At 40.9% G+C, this 20,766-nt stretch overlaps 1 protein-coding gene across 6 annotated transcripts in view; it reads left to right on the forward strand.

Moving 5' to 3' along the window:
- Nucleotides 1-20,766, forward strand: part of rreb1a (ras responsive element binding protein 1a) — a 53,144-nt gene that overhangs the window by 12,499 nt on the left and 19,879 nt on the right. The window contains exons 2-5 of one of the 6 annotated variants that reach the window (XM_079361882.1): nt 10,205-10,310; nt 19,383-19,478; nt 19,565-19,793; nt 20,116-20,185. In XM_079361882.1, the coding sequence (XP_079218008.1) occupies nt 19,388-19,478; nt 19,565-19,793; nt 20,116-20,185 (390 nt within the window). In that variant the 5' untranslated portion in view covers nt 10,205-10,310; nt 19,383-19,387. Of the gene's footprint in view, nt 1-10,204; nt 10,311-15,901; nt 16,180-19,382; nt 19,479-19,564; nt 19,794-20,115; nt 20,186-20,766 lie in introns of those variants that run through there. The other 5 variants (XM_079361883.1, XM_079361880.1, XM_079361881.1 and 2 more) reach the window with 5 other exon arrangements.

The following is a 20,766-nucleotide window of genomic DNA, read 5'->3' on the forward strand; positions in this document are numbered from 1 at the left end:
GTGTTTGGTGTTTCAGTATGTGAAGGTTCGACGAGTCTCTGTCCTCTGTGTGCAGACAAAACCAGAGATACACAAGGACGTGGCGGCTGCTCTTCATTTATCATGTTTGCTTTAGTTATTTCATCTCTTTATCTTTGAGCTGTGCTGTAGTTCTTCTTCTATGGTGGTTTATGTTCTTCTTCAACTCGTCATTGGATTCATTGAATCCTTAAAAAGTTTTGTCTTTTTTTTTTTTTGCCATTGAAAAGCGATTAAAACTTAAAGGAGATTCTTTAAAGTTGATCAACTAATTGGCTAATTTTTGACTTGTTGCAGATGTAAAAGGCGTTCATTTTAAAACTTTAGGGAATTGACCATTAGAGGTGTGTGTGTGTGTGTAAAGCAGGGGCCGAACGTGTGTGTGTGGTGGGTGTGGTCTCAGGTGTGAGCATTGGGGGGTTTGCTGGAGTAGGTGTGCCCACCAAACCCCATTCAGCTTTTAGTAAAAAAAAAACCCAAAACAACAAAGACTCCCCATGGGAAAGTGCTGTGGTGGGACACACACACAAACACACACACACACACACACACTTTTGTGTGTTCATGCGAAGGTGTGTGTGTGTTGGTCGGTCGCCCCGGAGGCAGAGACACAAAGAGGCTCTGAGTCTTTTCACTCAACTGAAACCTGGTCCTCTTCAGCACCACGCCCTACACACACACACACACACACACACACACACACACACACACACACACACACACACACACACACACACACACACACACACACACACACACTGTACTCAGTGAGGAAAAGATCTTCTCCTTCCCTTTTGTCTCCACTCATCTTTTTTCTCTCATCCTCCTTTGCCCACTTTTTTTCACATTTCTTCATCTTCTGTCGTTCTTTATTCCTCCTCTTCTCCTCTCCTACCTTCTTTTAGTTACCTCCCTCTCCCCTCTTCCTCCTGATTTGCCATTCTTTTTCGTCATCATTTGTTGTCCTTTATTTTCCTCCTCCTTCTCTTCCTACTCCTCCTGTTCTACTTTGTCTCCTCACAACTGTTCTCCTCTCTCTGTCTCTTTTTATGCTACTCATCCTCTTCTTGCTCCTTCTCTTCCGTCTTTCTCCTGGGCCTTTCTTTCTTACACCTTCTCTTTCTCCTTCTCTTCTCTCCTTGTTTCCTGTCTCCTCCTCCTCCTCCTCACAGTACATGTAGAAGAGGTGCAGTCTTTGATAGCTCTGCTCTGCTGGACTCTAACCCTGTTACATAACTTTATTGTGGTGGGTCCACACAGTACAGATTAAACCTAAAACAAGAGGCAATCTGCAGAGGATTCTGGGAAATGTAGTTTTTTCCCTGTTTATCCTCACTCACATGAGACATTATAAGATGTTTTGGAGTTTCTCCCCGCACACACTTACATCCTCTTAACCGTTTACGAGGAGGGGTTGAAACAGAAGAATAATTCTTGTCCACTGCTGAGCTCCCCACTGCTTCCTGCTTCCTCTCCAGACAGGAAGTGAAGGATACGGGGGCTGTTTTTTCAGCATCTCTGCAAGGCAGATAAGAGACAGCAGGAGGATGATGGAAGATAAAAGAGATCAGTGGTGCTTGAAGAGTTGGACTTTGTGAGACTTTATCCGTGTGTTTAGTTGTACTGGCGCGTCAGTAACACATTAACTGTTTTATCTCGAGCAGCCCTTTGCACCCTGTGAGTTAAAGATGCTGTAAAAAAAAGTTTTTTTCTGGCGGGAGTGAACGCCATTTTGTCCCTGCATCATGAAGAGAACACACTGTTAGTTTGTGTTTGTGTGTGTGTGTTCAAGAGAAGGAGCTAAGGAAGTAGGTGGAAAGGGGGAATAAGAGAAGGCAAGGTTGGACATTAGGGACAAAAAATGGAAGGATCGAGAGATTGGAGGAATGGAAGCAAAGCTGATTGTGAAAAAAGGGAGGAAAGAAGACTGAAATGAGAGAAAATATGGAAGAAAAGGAGATGAGATGAAAGGGAAGGAAAGAGGAAAGAAAGTAAATAGACAAAGATGGAGAGAAAAAAAGAAGGAAAGGAGACAATAGAGCAAGTGACAAAGAGACTAATGAAGACAGAAGAGAAAAATGAGGCAAGTAGAGAAGGAAGGAAAGGTAACGAGGAAGGGGAACGGGAGGAAGGAAAGGGGACAAAGAAAAAATGACGAAGGAGATGAAATAGGGATGAAGAGATTTTTATGTCAGGTGAAGTTCAGCTGGTCCAAACTGGAAAAAGTTGGTCTCCACAGCGACAACAGCTGTCCAAATTTCTAACAGGCACACACAGCTGTCCAATGTGAGAAGGGAGGGTTGCAGACAGGGAGAACGCTGATTGGCCGAGCATGTGACCTTGTACTGTATCTGAAGAAAGAGAGAGAGAGAGAGAGAGAGAGAGAGAGAGAGAGAGAGAGAAAGAGGGTGAGCGAGACAGAGCGATGGAGAGGCAGAAAAACTGAGAGGAGTAATATTAAAAGGAGGAAGCTGGAGAGGATGAGACCATGAAAAGGATGCAGGAGTCATACCTCTGTTTACCGCCATCATCCGTGTGTGTGTGTGTGTGTGTGTGTGTGTGTGTGTGTGTGTGTGTGTGTCCAAATCAAAGCTTTCTTTCTTCTAACACACAATGACGGCCATTATGGAGAACGAGAGGGACTTTGTTTGCAACTTTATTGCCTTACTTCACTTCACTGAAGCGTCATATCAGCCAGCGTTGCTGAGAGTTGGAATGAAACAAGCCTCTACGCTTTTTTCTCTTCCAGGCCACAGTAGCGGCTACTGAAGGAACACCCAGATTTCTGATAGTTTATAGCTGTTGAGTTGCATCATGGGTAATGTAGGCACCTGTCTTTGAAAAAGGAAGATAAACGTGTGACATAAAGAGGCTATGTCTTGATCATTAGGTCACTTTCTTAAATTTAGAAGTCATGTATTTCTTCCAGCTCTTTCTCTAATCTTTTTTTGTTCTTAACAGTTTTTCATCCTTCTCTCCTATTAAACATATTTAACCTTCCGTTTGTCTTCATATACCGCCTCTTCTTCCCACTTTTCTTGTTTTCTTTGCCTGCAGTTCCTAATCTCTCCATCTTGCTTTCTCCAACTTCGTCTGTGTGTGGAGGGATGAGCTGTGATTCTTTCGTTATTTATTGATGCAACAACGCACTGTTAATGTGTGTCAGATTTTTATCTCGTCATTGATTTTTAAAGTGAAAACAGACTTTAACCAGAAAGCCTCTCAACAGTTTAGTGTGTGCGTGTGTGTGTCGCCTTGAGGCCCCACAGCGTGCTGCTACACGCCAAAGCCGGTTTGAGCTTTGGACTCATTTAGCACACACACACACACACACACACACACACACACACACACACACACACACACACACACACACACACAACCACACAGTCATCCAGTATTTCAGGTGATGAAAGAGCTGTGAGGGTTTAGTTTGCATACAGAGAGAGATGGAGAGAAAGAAAAGAGGAGGAGGAGGCACACGAGGAGTCACACCCAGCTTCTATTGTTGTTGTAACTTCAGGAGGAGGAGGAGGTTTTCTCTCGCTGTTCAAACATTATTAACAGATGAAGGACGTTTCTCACATCGTCGCATCGTCTCGTGCAGAGTTCTCGGCCTTCTTTACAAACGGAGAAAAAAATCTTCAAAATGACTTTATCTGGAAAATATGTCTCTTTTCTCTTTTAACTTTAATTCAATCTGTGAAGTCTCAGAAAGCATCAGCATGAACTCATCAGGTCATTGTGAGTCTTTACCTTTGTGGCGGCCACAAGGTCGTTACTGAGCTGAAACTATTAGAAGACGACTCCGTCTAATGGAACATCGGAGTGTTGATACCTTACATAGACTTAAGTTAGGTAAATCTATTCATCATGCAACATGCAAATATTTGCCCTTTAAAACACATCAGAATCTGTCTGACATCACAATATGCAGATTAGGCTGATATTATTGACGTGATTGGAAAGGATGCTGGAATGTCAAAGTGCTCCACAATACTTTTGTTGTTGTTGTTGAGTTTTGTTCGACAGATTTGGACGCAGTGTTGGAGAATCTTAACACTTTAACATCAGTTTGACTTTCTTGACACCGTGTCCGTTAGCGCTGGGCAAATAATGCAGATTCAAGTTCTGTTATGATTTTGGCTTTCCACCATCATGAAAACAAGACAATCGACGTTAAACAATGCCATTTTTGTATCGATGTCTTTGCATTGAGTCTGGAGGATAACAGCAGCCTGTACCCTGTACAAGCCGAGGACACACTGTGTTATGGATGTGGCCAGCTGTGTGTGTGTGTGTGTGTGTGTGTGTGTGTGTGTGTGCGTGCATGTGTGTGTATCCCTCCCTCGATTTTCTTCTTTCCAACACACACCACTTTCTGTCAGCCTGCAAATATGTCGACTCTGCGTGTGTTTGCCTTTCATACCCCACACACACGCACACATTTAAACACATGCACACACTCCTGATTGTGTTAGCAGACACTCTCTGTGTGTGTGTGTGTGTGTGTGTGTGTGTGTGTGCCAGCTGCTAAATGTGCGTGTATGTGTGTGGATTTATGAAGTATTTGAGCTGTGTAGAGGATGAATGTGTCGCTTGTTGAGCAGAGAGAGACAACTGCTGGAGGATGATGGAGGAGGAGGAGGAGGGTGTGACTCCTGCGAGGAGGGATGGAGAAGTGATGGAGGAGGGAGGGAGGACACACAAAAACGAAACAAAAGGAAGGAAGATAGTTCTGTAACCACACTGGAAAACATTTTGGCTTTTTATTCTTTTAAACAAAGAAATGAAACCCCAAATGCTTAGTAGAGAAAAGACTGAAAGATTAAACGTAACGGGCTGTAATTGTTCCAAACAACGTAGTCCGAACTTCCTGAAGATCCTGGACTTCATACATCCTACATTTAAAGAACACTTACCTGACAACAGACCACTTTACTGAACTTACAGCATCCACAATCGTCATGCCTTTCCCTCCCAAAATGAAGATTATAAGCGTTAGCTCATGGAGAACAGAGAAGTCCTAAAGTCACATGAGATGTGTGTCAGGTTAACATCTGCTCACTGCTGTCCTGGTGAACACACACACACACACACACACACACTCTTTGGTGAAAGTAGTAGCAGCACAAGTGTTTGGCAGGAGCTTGTGTGTGTGTGTGTGTGTGTGTGTTTTAGGTTAGCATCTGGTGATTTGAGGCTGAATAAAGCCTCAGAGTCAGAAACAGAGATGGCGCAAGACGAGGAAACAAATGTGCCTGCTCCACACAAACGCACACAGTGATGTAGTGCGTCCAGGTTAGCATCTGTTAGCGTGCTCTGAATGAATAGAGGCCTCACAGAGGAGAGAGCAGAGGTCGCTGGCTGTCTCTGACACCTGTTAACGTGTGTGTGTGTGTTTCAGACAGCTGCTCCGCACGTTGACAGAGACCCCCTGCTCTGACTTATTGCCCCCCCCCCCCATCCACCCCAACCACTGTGGCTGTAATTACAGAAGAGCGTGGAGGCGAAGGAGGAGGACAGTGAATGAGGTTTATAAAAAGTCAGCTGATAATAATTTTTGCAGACTTTTCATTTTTTCGCCTTTCCCATGAACGTTTGAGGAATCAGGCCGCGCTCTAAACAGGAAGTAATACTGCTGCGTCATGATGGAGCGAAGCTGCACACAGTTTCTTTATGACCTTAACAAAACACAATCTGTGCACAAGAGGTTCAAGAGAGGAGTTAGTAAAAAATGGACTTTTCTTTTTTCAAATCACATGGTCCTGAGTAGAGCTGCCAGTCATTGATTATTGTAAAAGGTTAGACTAATGAGATCTTTTTTTTTATTTTTTTACACACAGAAGGTTTCTCTGTCAGACAAGTAAAGGCAATGTAAGAAGGGAGCTGTTTTTTTTCTATATGGCCATCACTCTCCTTTCAAATATGTAACATTTTATTGGTTGATATTGAATCAGTTTGCATCTTTGCGTTGACTTTGAAAATAAACACCTTTACGACATGTTTACATGGCAACAATTCCCGCTGTTTTGTTGCATTTCGGCTGTTAGTTTACATGACGACAGCAGGGTTTTTTTTGGTGCCTGCAAACAGAAAGTTTTGAAAACAGGTTCCAGAATACAAACTTTTCAAAACGGCATTTTCTTCGTGACTTTAAGTATAGTGTTCCTCTGACGACATTTCACACAGCTACATCATGCTTTCAGTCAGAGCCATCATTGAGTTGAGTGGCGTTCATCCACGTTTGTGCAGTTCACCCCAGTCGGCATTTTCTCTTCTTGTAATTTAGTGACCTGGAGCTGCCTCATCATAAACGTTTGTGTGTTAGCCATCGTGCTGCTCTGTAGAAGAGGCAGTATGTGAGCATGCATGTGTAATTTATTGGAAAGTTACACCGCCAACTACTGGTCGGTCAGGATCTTTGTGCACGGTGGTTCAACTTTTTTGAAAACACCGAGAGCTCTCCGAGTTCTTGTGTTATATGGATTCTTTGAACGGTCTGAAAGTCACCATAAAGCGTTGAACAGCATCATAAATGAGGTGGAAAAACATGTGAGGGGTCATATAAGTCATGACAAAGCATCTTAGAAAAACTCCGCGGCCTGAGAGTTAATAAAAGGATGTGATAGCGTGTCTTTGATGTCACTGATCACATGATGAGACTTGAACACAAAGTTAACAGTGACTGTGTTATCTGACTCATCTTGTGTGTTTGAACAGTCGATAAGGATGTTCACACACTCGCACAGAATGTGTGTGTGTGTGTGTGACAGAGAGAGAGAGAGAGGTGTTCACGTCCTCCAGGCATTGTGCCAGGGCCACAGACTCAAACAGCCAATCAGCTGCCAGGTGACACAGAGGGTGGTGGGCAGACGGCCAATCAAAGCAGAGTTTAGTGAGTGCCTGCAGGAGCGGCTCGTCTGGTCTGACTGGATTCTCTCTCTGACAAGACGCCCGCTGCTAACCTCTTCTTCTTCTTCTCTCACTTCCTTTTTTGTTACAGTCACAGAGTGTTGGCTCCGCCCTCTTCTCTCTTTCTCTCCTCCATTCTCTTAATCCTCACTTGCCCTGCTCTATCCATGCTCTGTGTGGATTGTGAAATATTGTGATTAAGCACCATTTCCTGCAAATGAGTGTGAAGGCTCTCCTACTCTCCTCTTCTCTCTCGTCTCCTTTCCTCCTCTCTCCTCATTTGCTATCACATCATGTTTCTACCTCCTCTCTTGATTCCTATTCTTAATCTCATTCCTTTTCCTCATACTGTGTCCTGTCTTGTATCATTTATTTCTCTCTCCTACTCTTAATTTCTTTTCCTTCATTGCTGCCTTGCTTGTTTTCTCCCCTCTCTTTTCCTCTCCTTGTGTCCTCCCCTTGTTTGTCTCCTGCTATTTTGCATCCTTTCCTCCCCTGTTTCCTTTCCTCTCCTCGATGTCATGTTCCCTCTCGTCTTTTGTCTCTCCTCCTCTCGTGTTTCCTTTCATTCGTTTGTTTCTTCTCCTAACTTTTCACTTGTTGCATCTCCTTTCCTTCCTTGCTTCCTCTCCCCTCCCTTGTCTCCTCCAGGCTCTCTACACTTGTTCTTGCCTGTCAACCAAAACCAGAGCAGCATTCTTCAACACACACACACACACACACACACACACACACACACACACACACACACACACACACACACACACATACATTCCTCATCCTGCTCGGCGGGTTATTTTTACCGCCAGTAATGTTACAGGCGCTCTGATGGCCGCCGGCCTGCTTTCACACTTTGAACCATCTTTTCATCCACACGCCGTTCTCAGGTTCTGCTCCGTCATTCCTTCTGTTTATTCCCAGTTAACCCAGTTACACTGTAACAGACACTAACCAGCACTCACCGACACCACTACAGGTTAATGTTTCATGACTTGTGAATCGTAGTTAGACTTCTTGAAAAACTTGAAGGCTGCACAAACAAAAGAGTGAAATGTGTGAGTGTTTGTGAACTGCATAGCTGATCAATGAGCCTTCATCTCACTATGTGATTATTTTTGCTGTATTATTGCTTTGTTTTCTATTTCGTCTTCTCTTCCAGCAAAGTTAGTTGTGGGCTTTTTTTTATGCCTTTCAGATAGATTTTTTTTATTTTTTTGTAAAAGTCGGCAAAATGGATCCAAAATCCAAAAATGTTAGAAGCCAAAATATGAGTGATAAAAATGGTTGCGATCAAAATTCTAGGAGGCATTAGTGAATCTTTGTCATTTATTTTTACTAATCTAAATCATTGTCAAGACATTAGCAGCTCTTTCGATCAGATTCAGCTCTGCTTTAAGCTGCATGTGGAGCCATTTAGCGCCGCAAAGCTACAAAACAATGCAACAGACCCTGTCAGAACAAAGCTAAAGTGAGTTAGCAAGGGCTACTTTATTAGCTGCTGGCTTAGTGGGAGCTTTGTGTGGTGGAGGGAGAACATGGTGATAAACCCCGGGTTAGGTGGGAGCGGTGGCACCTCCCTGTATCAGCTTACACCTCCTCTATCTCTAACAATACTCGACCCCTTAACACTGACGACAGCGCGCAAACAACAGACACAGAAAAAAAGTTGAGCTCCTGATTCAAGACACGGTGGATGCTGCTTAAGGAGAGCAATTCGATTAGTTTTTACTTATTAATGCTTTATTTTAACATTTTCAGCATTTTCCTTCCTCCTCTTTTATCCATCACCTCATTCCTCCTCTTCATCTCTCTCCTCCTCTCTCCCTCCATCCTCAGTTGCCTCCTAATTAGTCTTACCAACCCTCTAAGCTCTTAATCTTTCTCTGTTTCCATCCCCCTCTCTCTCTCTCTCTTTCCTCCTCATCCATCCATCATCCCTCTATCTATCCATCCTTCTTTAAAAACTTCCACATGCTTTGCAGCCTGTTGCATCTCTTCATCAAGCCCCCATCTCTTTAAGCTTCTTTCTCCATCAAATGTTTTGTCTCTTCCTCCTTACTTTCGCCATCCATCCATCCATCCATCCATCCATCCATCCATCCCTCCGTCAGTTTGTTCAGTCTAACAGTAGCAGCAGCAGATTATCGTCTTTGTGCAGCACTGATGCTCAGCCCCCCCCTCGTCACGTCTCCATCAGGAGCTCCACGCTGTCTTTAGCTCAGCTTAGCTCCTGTTTACACTTCAAATCACCTTTTGTCTCTTCTTCTCCTTTCGGCTGTTGTATTAACACAAAACAGCATTTAAAACAAAAGAAACCGCTCTATTTTTGTTTGTTCTCCAGTGAGTTGGCGATTTCAAAACACTATTTATATCATTAAAAAAAGCACGGCTCACAAAGCAGGAAACAGGTTGTAGTTTTTTTAAGGTATCTGAAGATATGTCTGAACAATATGGGATGAACTGAAACCTTTAGCTGTGTCATATTCTGAAAAGGAATAAACAACTTGTTACCGGTATAACACGAGCTAAAGTGGACTTCTGTATTTTGCACACGCTCAAGTGACAATCACAACAACTTTGAACACAAATGTGATTCATCAGGTTATAATTTTATTCTAAGACATTTATCATTTTGTAAGGAGAATAAAAGAAAAAACAGGTTTGTCATTGTTTCTGACAATTATCAAAGACTTACATTCTTCCTATATTATGTATTTGCAGTGTCATAATTACACACTTGGTTGCTTGATTTCTCTTTTCCAACCCTAAGACACACTTTTCATATTTATCACTTTCTGTTTTCAGCATTAGCCTACCCAACAACTTCTTTAAAAGTCATGTTTCGTCTCTTTTATAGATACCTTAACCTTAAAAGGTTAAAAAAAAAAGCCTCCAATATAGTTATTCCTTTAAATGCTTTATTTAGTGCAACTTTGCTCCACTTATAGCAGATAGCAGGTATCTTTGTTACCCATGATGCACTGGGACCCACTTTGTGTTTGTGTTTCTGTTATCTTAAAGCAGTGATTATGTCAAGACAAACTACTAATGATCACTGTACGTTAACTGCAGGGATTCAATGTGTGTGTGTGTGTGTTTCGTTGACACTTGATGTTCAGATTGTGAGTTTTTGTGTGTATTCGTATGATGCTTCCCTTTGCATTGCACGCTACCCTTTTCTGTTGTTTATATGAATTGTGTGTAATTCTTTGTGATAGGTGTTTGTGTTGGTGTGCGTCACTGACTGTCTCTCTGTGCTCTCCCCCTGCAGTGTGAGCAGAGGTTGCAGCAACACACACACAACAAACCCCGCCCCCTCCCGCCCCGCCCTTCGAGACACGAGCGAACGAACGTTGCTTTACGAAAAAAAAGGACGGGTAAATATGCTCCTCCCTCCCTTCATCCATCCATCAATCCCTCCCTTCATCTTTTATTTCTGCTGGCTGTCGAACAAACACACTTCATCGCTCTGCCTGCTGCGCTTTCTTTTCTTTCTTTCTTTCTTTCTTTCTTTCTTTCTTTCTTTCTTTCTTTCTTTCTTTCTTTCTTTCTTTCTTTCTTTCTTTCTTTCTTTCTTTCTTTCTTTCTTTCTTTCTGTTTGTTTGTTTTTCATCTTTTATTTGTTTCCTAATTTTTCTCCGTCTTTGTCTCTTTTTTTCTTTCAAGTTTTCTTTCCAACCTATTTTTATTTCTCCAGCCCTCCTCCATGCCTTGCTTCTGTTACATTATCCCAAAATTTCCTCTTTTCCACCGCATGGCCATCATCGCTCCTTTGACCCCCTTTTTTAATTTTCGAAAATCCATGACCATCTTCCATCCGTTTCAATAATAATCACACACACACACACATGCACACACTCACCTGTGAACGTTGCATAACTTGCCGCTTCCTCGCTGCTTTCTGCTCCTGATATATTCTGTCGAAATGACAGGAACAATCATGTCATCATTATGATGCCAATGTGGCTCCAGCTGCACCTTTAAATGAACTGCTTTCTGCTTCTGTTTGCTCTTTTCTCAGATGTCTTTTTTAGGTTTCCTACATTATATTTAATGTTTGCAGAAGATTATACCTTGTGTCATTTTCTGTTTGCTGCAGTTTGCAAGTGAAATACAGCTATTAATTGCAATTATAAAATGAATTACTTGACAGCTCTAGCTATTTATAACAATACATGTAAGTCAGCATTATACATATGAATATGTAGGGTTATAATCAAGATTTTTTTCTCAGGTGTTCCTAAGTCATGAAAACGTGTGTGCGAATTTGAGTGATATTTAAAAAAGTAAAATCTCAAAGTGAGGCTTACAATGACTGACAACCAATGAAAACCATTTTTGGACTATAGAATAACAGATCGCAAAGTTGTTTTGTAGAAATGAACTATTGGACACAACTTTGCACACAAAGTACAAACTAAGGAGAGGTCAGCTGGGACAGTACACACTGACTAAATGTGTGTGTGTGTGTGTGTTTGTTCATCTGAGGGAGACAGAGCGAGTTAAGGCATCTGCGTCCTGATTGGTTGAGAACTGGCAGACATTTTCCACAGTCAGGCTGTTCAGTGGTTGGCTGAGACTCTCCCCTCCCCCCTCTGCCTCTTGGCTCTGGTATGCCGTACAGTAGAGCTGGCACACCGTTGATGCTATCTCAACACTTTATCACGTCGGGTCTAAACTCCACTGCACCGCATCTCTCTCTCACACACACACACACACACACACACACACACACACACACACACACACACACACACACACACACACACACACACACACACACACACACACACACACACACACACACACACACACACACACACACACACACACACACACACACACACACACACACACAGAGGAGAGTAAGGAAGAACCTGCAAGAAGAGAAAGGGAGGAGGGGAAGGAGAGGATGAGCAGAGTGAGGGTTGCACTGTTTCTTTTTGCAACAAAGTTCTGAGTTTAATTTTTGCAAAGGATGTGAAGCAATGTGGGGCCAATAGTATGTGGAAACCCCTGTCAACTTGCTTAAATATTTTTAAAATCTGGGAGGTTTCCAGGTAATAAAACTGCAAATACAGCTTATCACCACAGGGGCCGCTATAGAGCACAAAACACAAGTCTTCAAGATTGCTACTAAGAGGTTTGACGTTAGTGTGCTTGTCCTGTAATCCGATCAGAAACATTTTATTACTGGATTGGTTGCAGAGAGAAAACTATTAGATATTTAATAACTTTTTATAGTTTGTAGCCTTTTATAACTTTGTGTCGACAGCTTGTGTTCGTCCCATTCTGTTTTCACGACAGAGCCCTGTGTGTGTGTGTGTGTGTGTGCACGTGTGTGTGTGTGTGTGTGTGTGTGTGCATTGGGATATACTGCATTCGGCTTGGTGAGTGTGTGTCAACAAGTACAGGCAAAGTACTGCAGCGTGACGGGTGGAGGAAAGAGAGGGAAGTCAGGAGAGGTGGAGGATGGGCAATAGCGGCTCAGTGTTAGGTGGGTTGGGGGGGTGTTCAATGAGAAATGAGAGAGAGCAAGAATACCCATCAATCTGTCTTGCCCTGAACACACTCGCACATGGGGAAGCAGCGAAGCACTCTCTTGTGACTCCCGTGAGTGTGAGCTTCCTGTTGTGCTCGACACACAGAAACAGATAGAGAGAGATTCTTTCGGTTTCTTTTGCCTCTCGGAAAGTTTGGTGACGTGCCTCATCATCCTGCAGCATTAGCAGTTTTTCAAAACAATTTGAACAAGGACTCCATTGAAGGAATGAAAATTAATTGGATGAAAATGCTGCAGTTGAAATGTTGATCAGGCTGACTTTAGCCAATCATCTCCAATACAACACCAGTTGAGCAAAGATGGCGTATTTCTTTTTTAGCTTTACATACAAGTACCTTTTTATATTAATTTTATTATAAAAGTTAGCAAAGCTAGTACAATTGACTACGTTTAAATGTGGCCTCGTTAAGGAGGTTACAGTATCTCTCAATACAAATCGGTAAAAAGGACAATTTAAATTTATTACACAAAAAAAATGATACTTATTTAAATCAGCAGAGGTGTCCTATCTACTTTAAGCTTCTCTGATTTTACATCTCAAGCATTAGAAGAAAAGTGCAAAAATAATATCAGAAAATGGTTGGCAATTTTGATAGTTTCATTAAGAGTGAAGCATTATTGAGTGTAGCTTTACGTCCTGGCCCAGTTTATGCCAGAATGGTACAGAGTTTTAGATCTAACAGCATTACATCAGGATTTTTTTTTTTACTCAACATATATACTGTTTCACATATATTAAATCGGCCCTTAACTTACTCACACGTGTGTCATTGTGGTTTAAGAGTAAGCCAAAAATACCGTTGATGCTTTTGAGACTTGAGCTGACAAAGCCTTAATGTATGTTTGAAGAAATGTTGATTGGAATCTGGTTTTCCCTGTGCGTCTTTGGGGCGTTGTTCTGTATGTGTGAAGTCATTTTGAATGAGATGAAAAGATGGAGCAATGGAGTAGGAGCGACAGTTAGGAAGAGGTAATAAATAGCCAACATATGGTCACTGGATCCTATCCTCCCCCACTCCTCTATCTCCCTCATACATCCTTCCATCCCGCAGCCTGTGCCTCTACAGCTAAACACAGACTGTTAGCTGACACCACCAAGGGCCCATGTACAAATATCCCATATAATATAAATAAAGAATGGGAGAAAAAGAGGAAGAGTTACAGGAGAAGAAGGAGACAGAGAGTTGAGGATGAGACAGAGTCCTGTTGGGCTGTTTGCTTTCAACAGCAGGTGTCACTTTTGTCAGTTTGCCTCTGGCTCTCTGCCTTGTGGGGCTGTAAAAGATGCTAGCCAGTTAACCCACTGCTGCTAATGTTTGTAAACTTCAAACATTGGGTGTAAGATGGTGTACTCCTGTATGGCAGCTAAAAGATGAAATATACTTGTTTAAGAAATTTGCAGTATTGTATCATCATTTTCACTCTGTCATAAGCACACAAGATTTAACTGACTCGCTTGATTTAGCGAAGGCTGGTTCACAAGGCAGGATTTTGAAATTGTCAGCCGATTTTCCCAAACCTTAGAGACCACACGGTGATAAATAATAAGAGGTTTTACAGTTTTGGTCGTACAATGTGTGGTACAGCCTTAAGAGTGAAGAGCTAATCCACTGCTAGATGTGTCTGTGTCAGACTTTTGTTTTGGAGTTTATCATGTTACACATTTTCTAAAGTGTAGACATTGTTGAGAAGAAAAAGTGATGATTTCATTTAGTATTAAAGTAATTTGTGAAAAAATTATTTTTAAAAACCTATGGCTACTTATCATCTAGAGGCTATACAACATAGCGTGCTTAAGCTAATGGATAACATCTTTTATAGGACACCTACCTTACTACTGTTATTACTATTATCTGATGTTACTCCTTTTTAAAAATAAAGGACATGATTAAAAAGAAATATAGTAATAATAATGATATTTTTTGAGTTATTACTTGATTATTAAAGCATCATATATATATATATAAAAGCTGTTAATACATTCTCATCCCCAGGCTACTTGGAATAGCATAATTAAGCTAACAGAAAAATGCTGAGTCGCTGCAAGTTTTCCATGGCAAACTTTTACTCCTGGCCATATGTTACACATTCAATGTTTTATGTAATTAAGGACACCTACCTTACTACTGCACAATGCTTAGGGCTCATATTTGTGCTTAACTAGCAGCACGTAAACTATGCCTTTTATTTGAGCAAAAGTGCTTAAAATGTCTGTGCTTGTGTATTGGCTAATTTCAAATGATGCCAGTTTAGCTTTCCTGTTTCCTTCCTATTCCTCACTAACTAATACGTCAGTATGCTTTAGGTTTTTGAATTTGATGCTTTGGACCTTATCTGGAGTGCTCAGCTACTCAGTGCGAAGTAGCTTGCTAATAAACTACAAAAGATTTCGGTAACATTTATTCTAGAAGCATTATTGGTCGTTTAGAGATTGAATAAGAAGACTTTTTTGACAATAATAGTCATTTATGATCAAGGGACGGATGTTGATTCTGAGTTAAGTGACCTTTAGTTGAAACACGGCCAAGCAGAGCCTCTGCTGTCCAGATTTTATGTCCCAGCTGTCATGTCAGATGAAGGGAGGAAGGGATGCCGAGGATTTATGGGGCTCAGGTGACGGGAGACTTTTGGACTCACCCTTGTATCCCACACAACTATCTCATCATCCATCCATCCCCCACTATCCCTCCTCCTCCTCCTCTGTAATGTCTGTCAGTGGGTTACATCTTCCCACAGGTGCAACACACAGCAGGAGGTCTATGTCATGAAATCGTTGACCTCAAGGTGACTTAAAGCATGAGAATGGAAACTTTGCTTCTGTTGTTTTTAGGTAAACTGGTAACAGACTAAGCAACTTTTTAAAATCTGCAAACCAAAGACAGACAGACAGACACCTCACTCTGCAAAAATAATGAGTATCAAACAGGAGATCAAATCTTACTATGGTCTCCAAAATACTTGACCTCAAAATACAAATGGTTTCAATCCATTCAAATCTTTTTTTAAAATTTTTACTTATTTCAAATTGACATATTTACTTACAGAGTTTTCAAAGTTTTGATGTTTGTACTTTAGCCTACTCTTTATTCCTAGCTGAAACGAGTGGTTCAATTATTGAAGTATTATTATTAAAGTATTGTCGGGTTACATATTTCTGTGTAAATTGTTTTTATATTTTTATATATAACATTATTTTGTTGAATTTTAACATTTAACTTATTTTTTAGCTGTTTGTAGGCACTTTGGAGTTTTATTTAAAGTGCCATATAAATAGTGCTTCACTTGGGCTATTCAATTTCAAATCAGATTAAGTAGCCCACTTCTATTTGATTTAGATAAGTAAAATAAACAAGCACTTTTTTAAAGCTGGACGTAAACTTTTTTTATTTATGTTTTTATTTAAAGATTACAACATGAAATTAATTAGATTCGGAGCAAAGCTTTTTGAAAGTAATCAGGTAAAATGTGTACTCGAGTCATTTAAAATACAGCCTGGAAGTTGTGTAACATGAAACAGGAAGTTTCAGTTAAAAAGTTTAACCACTGGTTCAAGCTTCAAAAAAGTACTTGTATCCATGGCAACAGTACTCCTGGTTTCTGATACATCCAAGTTTACTTACTTTACATCCAACTTTAAACACACTTTAAAGACTGGATGACAACCCAGCTGGTGTCCTATTTTGGTAAGTGGCCATGTTTTAAAAGATTTTGTCAAATTGAGCCGTTTTCTTTCTTAAATTTAGATTTTTCTTGCAATTTTTTCTGAATCAAAACAGACAGATCTATGGCTTGTTCAATGGATGGTATATCATTCGGATTTTGTTGTTTCTGTGATGGAAATGCTGAGTAAGTTCCTTTTTTTCATAAAGTTGTATGAAAGCTAGTCTTTGTAAACACTAGGGTTGTTTTTAGCAATAAAAAGCTGTTCAGTGTATTTTCCTGCAGTGAAAGTCCAAATATATTGACTTTCTTCTCCATCCTTTTGTCCATCTAAAGCGCTGCGGCCATGTTGTCGGGTCTTTTCTAAAATAGAGTCTCCACATGTGTTTAGGAAGTTAAATGAGGCAGAGAGGAGGAGGGACGGGCGGGGGGATGATGAAGTTAGAGAGAAAGGGAGGGATAAATGGAGCCACAGTCTTTGTTTGCAGCACTTTGGCACAGACGGACAACTTTTCCATCACACACACAGATAGACAGTTTACTCTCCGGCTCCCACACGGTGACCTTTTTTTCTGCTTTTGCATGGATGTGCAAGAATGTCAGGATGTCAGCGCTCTGTGTGTGTGTGTGTGCGTGTGTGTGTGTGTGTGTGTGTGTGTGTGTGTGTGTGTGTGTGTGTGTGTCAATGCTGGTGTGAGAATGACGGCTAGGAGCAGATGTAGTAACATCAATATCACACACACACAAACTTGGTGTATTCATCCACGGACTCATGTGTAACTACGTTGGACTAGAGTTTTCATGATAGCCAAGATTTTTACACTTACAGATACAATTCTAATAAGTAAGTGGCTGGTTGGGTGGACAACATATACTTTATGTAACGATGCACAGCACATCTCTACCTCTGTTCTACAAAAGTGAAACCAAAGCTTTCCCCCCTCACACTGAATACACATTTAGAGTCAGAGTGTGAGCAGTATAGGTCGGCTGGTGGAGCCCCCCGTGTTTCCGTCCTGCCCCTTCCTCATACTAAAAAACACCTTAAACTTTGTGATTTGGGTTAGGCATCATTTTTGCAGAGCTGACATGTCATTCCTGTAATTTTCTTTTTCTTGTGGCCTTGTTCCCTCTGCCTCTCTTCTCCCCTTTTTCCTTCCTGTCCTCCATCCTTTTTGACACTTTTAATCCTCTCTCTTCCCCTCCTCCCCAACCCCTCCATCCCTCCATCCAACACCCTCCCTCCTCCTCTTCTTGTAGCCGTCTGTCGCGTAGTCTTTCAACAGGCTGTAAAAAGTGCTGCAAGAGCACTTCATCAGCCAATCTCAATGTGTGCTGAAGACAGATGATGCTAATGCAAAAAACAATCCAGGGCTAAGCATCGGATTCGTGTGTGTCAGTGCACCTGCCACAACCATGTTACAGTTTGTCATGTAAGAGCAGTGATACAAGGAGAGGTCATTGGAAACACTACACACACACACACACACGCACACACACTGCCAGTTGTCACCAGTCACTCGCAGAGCTCTACTCATCCTCTCCACATCTTTTCTTTCTCCTCCTCCATCTTGCTTTTTCAAACTTGAGTAAGAGTCTAGATGATTGAACTGAAAACAAAGAAAACTGAAGAATAAATGAATTGAAATTGTGATCTTTGCAGTTCTCTCAAGTTTGTTGTATTTGTAAATTCATGCATGTATTTTTTTAATTAATATTTAAAAACATACATATTGAGTAGCAAGGCACAATGAAATGAATCATGTTCGATAAAAGAATCAGGAAAGAATTGCACGAAAAAAACAGTTTAATGATGTTAAATAAAAGAATTGCTTCTCTAATTGTTGGAGTAAGTAAATTGGTGCACACTTTAAATGAACATTTAGGGTATTTATTGGTGTAGCTTTTAAGGTCTCCACATTTAATTAAATGTCTAATTTTTTTCTACTTTTTCTTTCCTCAAATAATGAAAACCATTATCTGAAATTTGCTCATTTAATTACTTTATTTTACCAAGTTCTTTCTTTAAGCAATTTAAAAGTTAGTTATCAAAGAAGGAATCCTTGAACATCTTAATTACATATCTTCTGTTTTAGTGCCATCACCATTCATTTTTCATTTTTTTAAGATCTCTCTCTTTCTGTGATCTCTGCTTCTCTCTCTTTCTTCTCTATTTCCTTTGAACCTGGAATGTCACACACACACACACACACACACACACACACACACACACACACACACACACACACACACACACACACACACACACACACAACACACACGTGTAGATGCACACATAAGGCCTCTGTCAGAGCTGGAGGAGGAAGTGGCGAGCTTTGGAGTGCTTCTTCCTGTGGGGGCTGCCAAACAGGAAGCCGTAATTAGCTCTCTTTTTCTACTTCTCCTGGAGCAAAAAATAAAACAAAACCTCATCTTCATTCCTCTTTCTCATCCACATTCTCCCTCCATCCCTCATTAATGAAAACTGTCAGATTAAATCAGAAACTAAGAGAAATCACTAATACTGTTTTGAAAGAGGCTTTTTAAAGTGACAGACTCCTTTATCTTTCACTTTGTGCCTTTAAACTTATTTCCTGTTCTAAGTCACCCAAAACCTTCAAAACTTTGTATTTCACAAATGCACTTTTGTAGCATTTAAAATGTGTAAATCGAACCTGTGAAACCAGAGAGCAGTCTGGGATATTAACACGAGCTGCAGCCATCATTCAGAGGTCCTGTGCTATTCTGAGTTAGCAGTCACCCTTCACACACTAGATGTGCCCTCATTTGACACTCAGCTTTTCCAAGTAGAGGATGATTTTCAGGAACTTTTAAAGATTAACCAAGAGGCAGAACAGTTTCAATTTAATGGATTACTTATGAGGAATACAATAAAAAATCTTTGACACAAAAGTGTAATAAAAAAAAAAAATGTTGGTTACATGTTTTAATTACAAATATATCGAGTGATTGATTGTTTGTCAACTAATCAATAATTGCCAATTATTCAAGCGTCTTCTTTATAAATATTTAATTGTTTTCCGGCTCCTAACTGTTGAACGGAATATTCTTTTTAATGTATGAAAGTCGAGATCTGGAACGTCATCTTTGTGAAACAGTCATTTTTCTCGATTCGTGGAAATGTTCTGCCCCGGAGAAGTAATCGATTAATAGAGAATTGATGAACGATGACATAAACGGTCTCTTTTCTTTATTTACATTTCAGCAGTCATGGAAAACTCTAACGAGGAGCAAAGAGCAGAGATAAACGAGGAGGGGGAGTCGGAGACAACGGAGGAGAAGACGCGCAGTAACCTTAAAGGTAAGCAAAAAAGAAAAAGGAAAAAAAAGAAAAGAAATGAAGCCACAGAAATGAGCTCAATTACAAGCCTAACTTTTATGACACAGCGATCAACGGAGTGACGGAGGAGGTAGCGAGTGCAGGAGAGCAGCTACAGAATGGAGAAGGAGGAGGAGGAGGAGGGATCATGGGAGCTGAAGGAGGAGGAGACCTGTCCTCCATTAACGCCATGATGTCAGCAGTGATGTCAGCGGCAGGGACCATCAACGGCGGAGGAGACAGAGAAGGAGGGAGTGGAGTCACTTCAGCCAACTCCTCCGCCGGGCCCTCACCAAGGTGAAGAATATTTAAAGGAACATACCGCTGTTTTTATTCATCTCATAACAGGCTACAAATACTTTCCCGCCTCTGCCTCAATTCCTAAATTGCGATGTATTTTAAAAAGATAAACTGAAAGATGAAATCAGTAAAAAAAAATGTGAGTGTTAATTTGGTCATTAAAGGAGAGTTGGTTCAGTTGATTCAGAAGAGAGTAAAGTAGCTAATTAAACAACAGAAACATAACTCAAAATACACTTAATTTCAAAGACATAAAATCATGTTTGCAAGTTGACATCATCATGGTCGTTGCTAATGCTTCCTATTTCTCTGTTTTTAGCCCCTCCCCCAGCAAGTCGCTCACAGCCGCAATGAGAGCCCCTCCAAGCCGCAACGCAAGACGCACCCAGGTACATTAACAAAAATACAATAATACACCATTTTTTTGTTCTTAACCTTCTCAACATTTTCTTCCTTCCCCTCTCTCTAATGGTGCTCTCCTCGTCTCCTCTTGTTGTCCTCCTCTCGTGTCCTGGGTTACTCTACTTTCCCCCCTTATTTTGACCTCTTCCTCTAATTTTACCCATTCAACTTTCCTTGTGTTCTCCCCTTGTCTTCCTCTTCTCTTCTTTACTTACTATTTCTCCCCCCTTTCTTTTTTCCCATTTCTATTTTCCTCTCCTTGTACCTTTCCTCTTCTGTCCTAATATTATTTCCATGTCTCTCCTCTCCATGTCTCCTCCCCTCGTTTTCCTCTAATTTCCATTTTTTACTAATTTTTCAACTTCTTTAATCTAATTTTCTTTCCTCTCCTTTTTCTTGATCGTTATACGTTTTCCTTTTATCTTTTGTCCTTTTCCTTGTCATCGTTCCTCCTTATTTTGTCTCCTTAAGTAGTTCTTTTTTTTCTCCTCATGTTCTCTCTCTCTTTGCTCCTTGCTTTAATGTTGCCTCATCATTGTGCTACATTTTCCCCTCTTGCCTCCTGTCA

Source organism: Symphodus melops (genome assembly GCF_947650265.1).
Source record: "Symphodus melops genome assembly, chromosome: 14".
Lineage (NCBI taxonomy): Eukaryota > Metazoa > Chordata > Actinopteri > Labriformes > Labridae > Symphodus > Symphodus melops.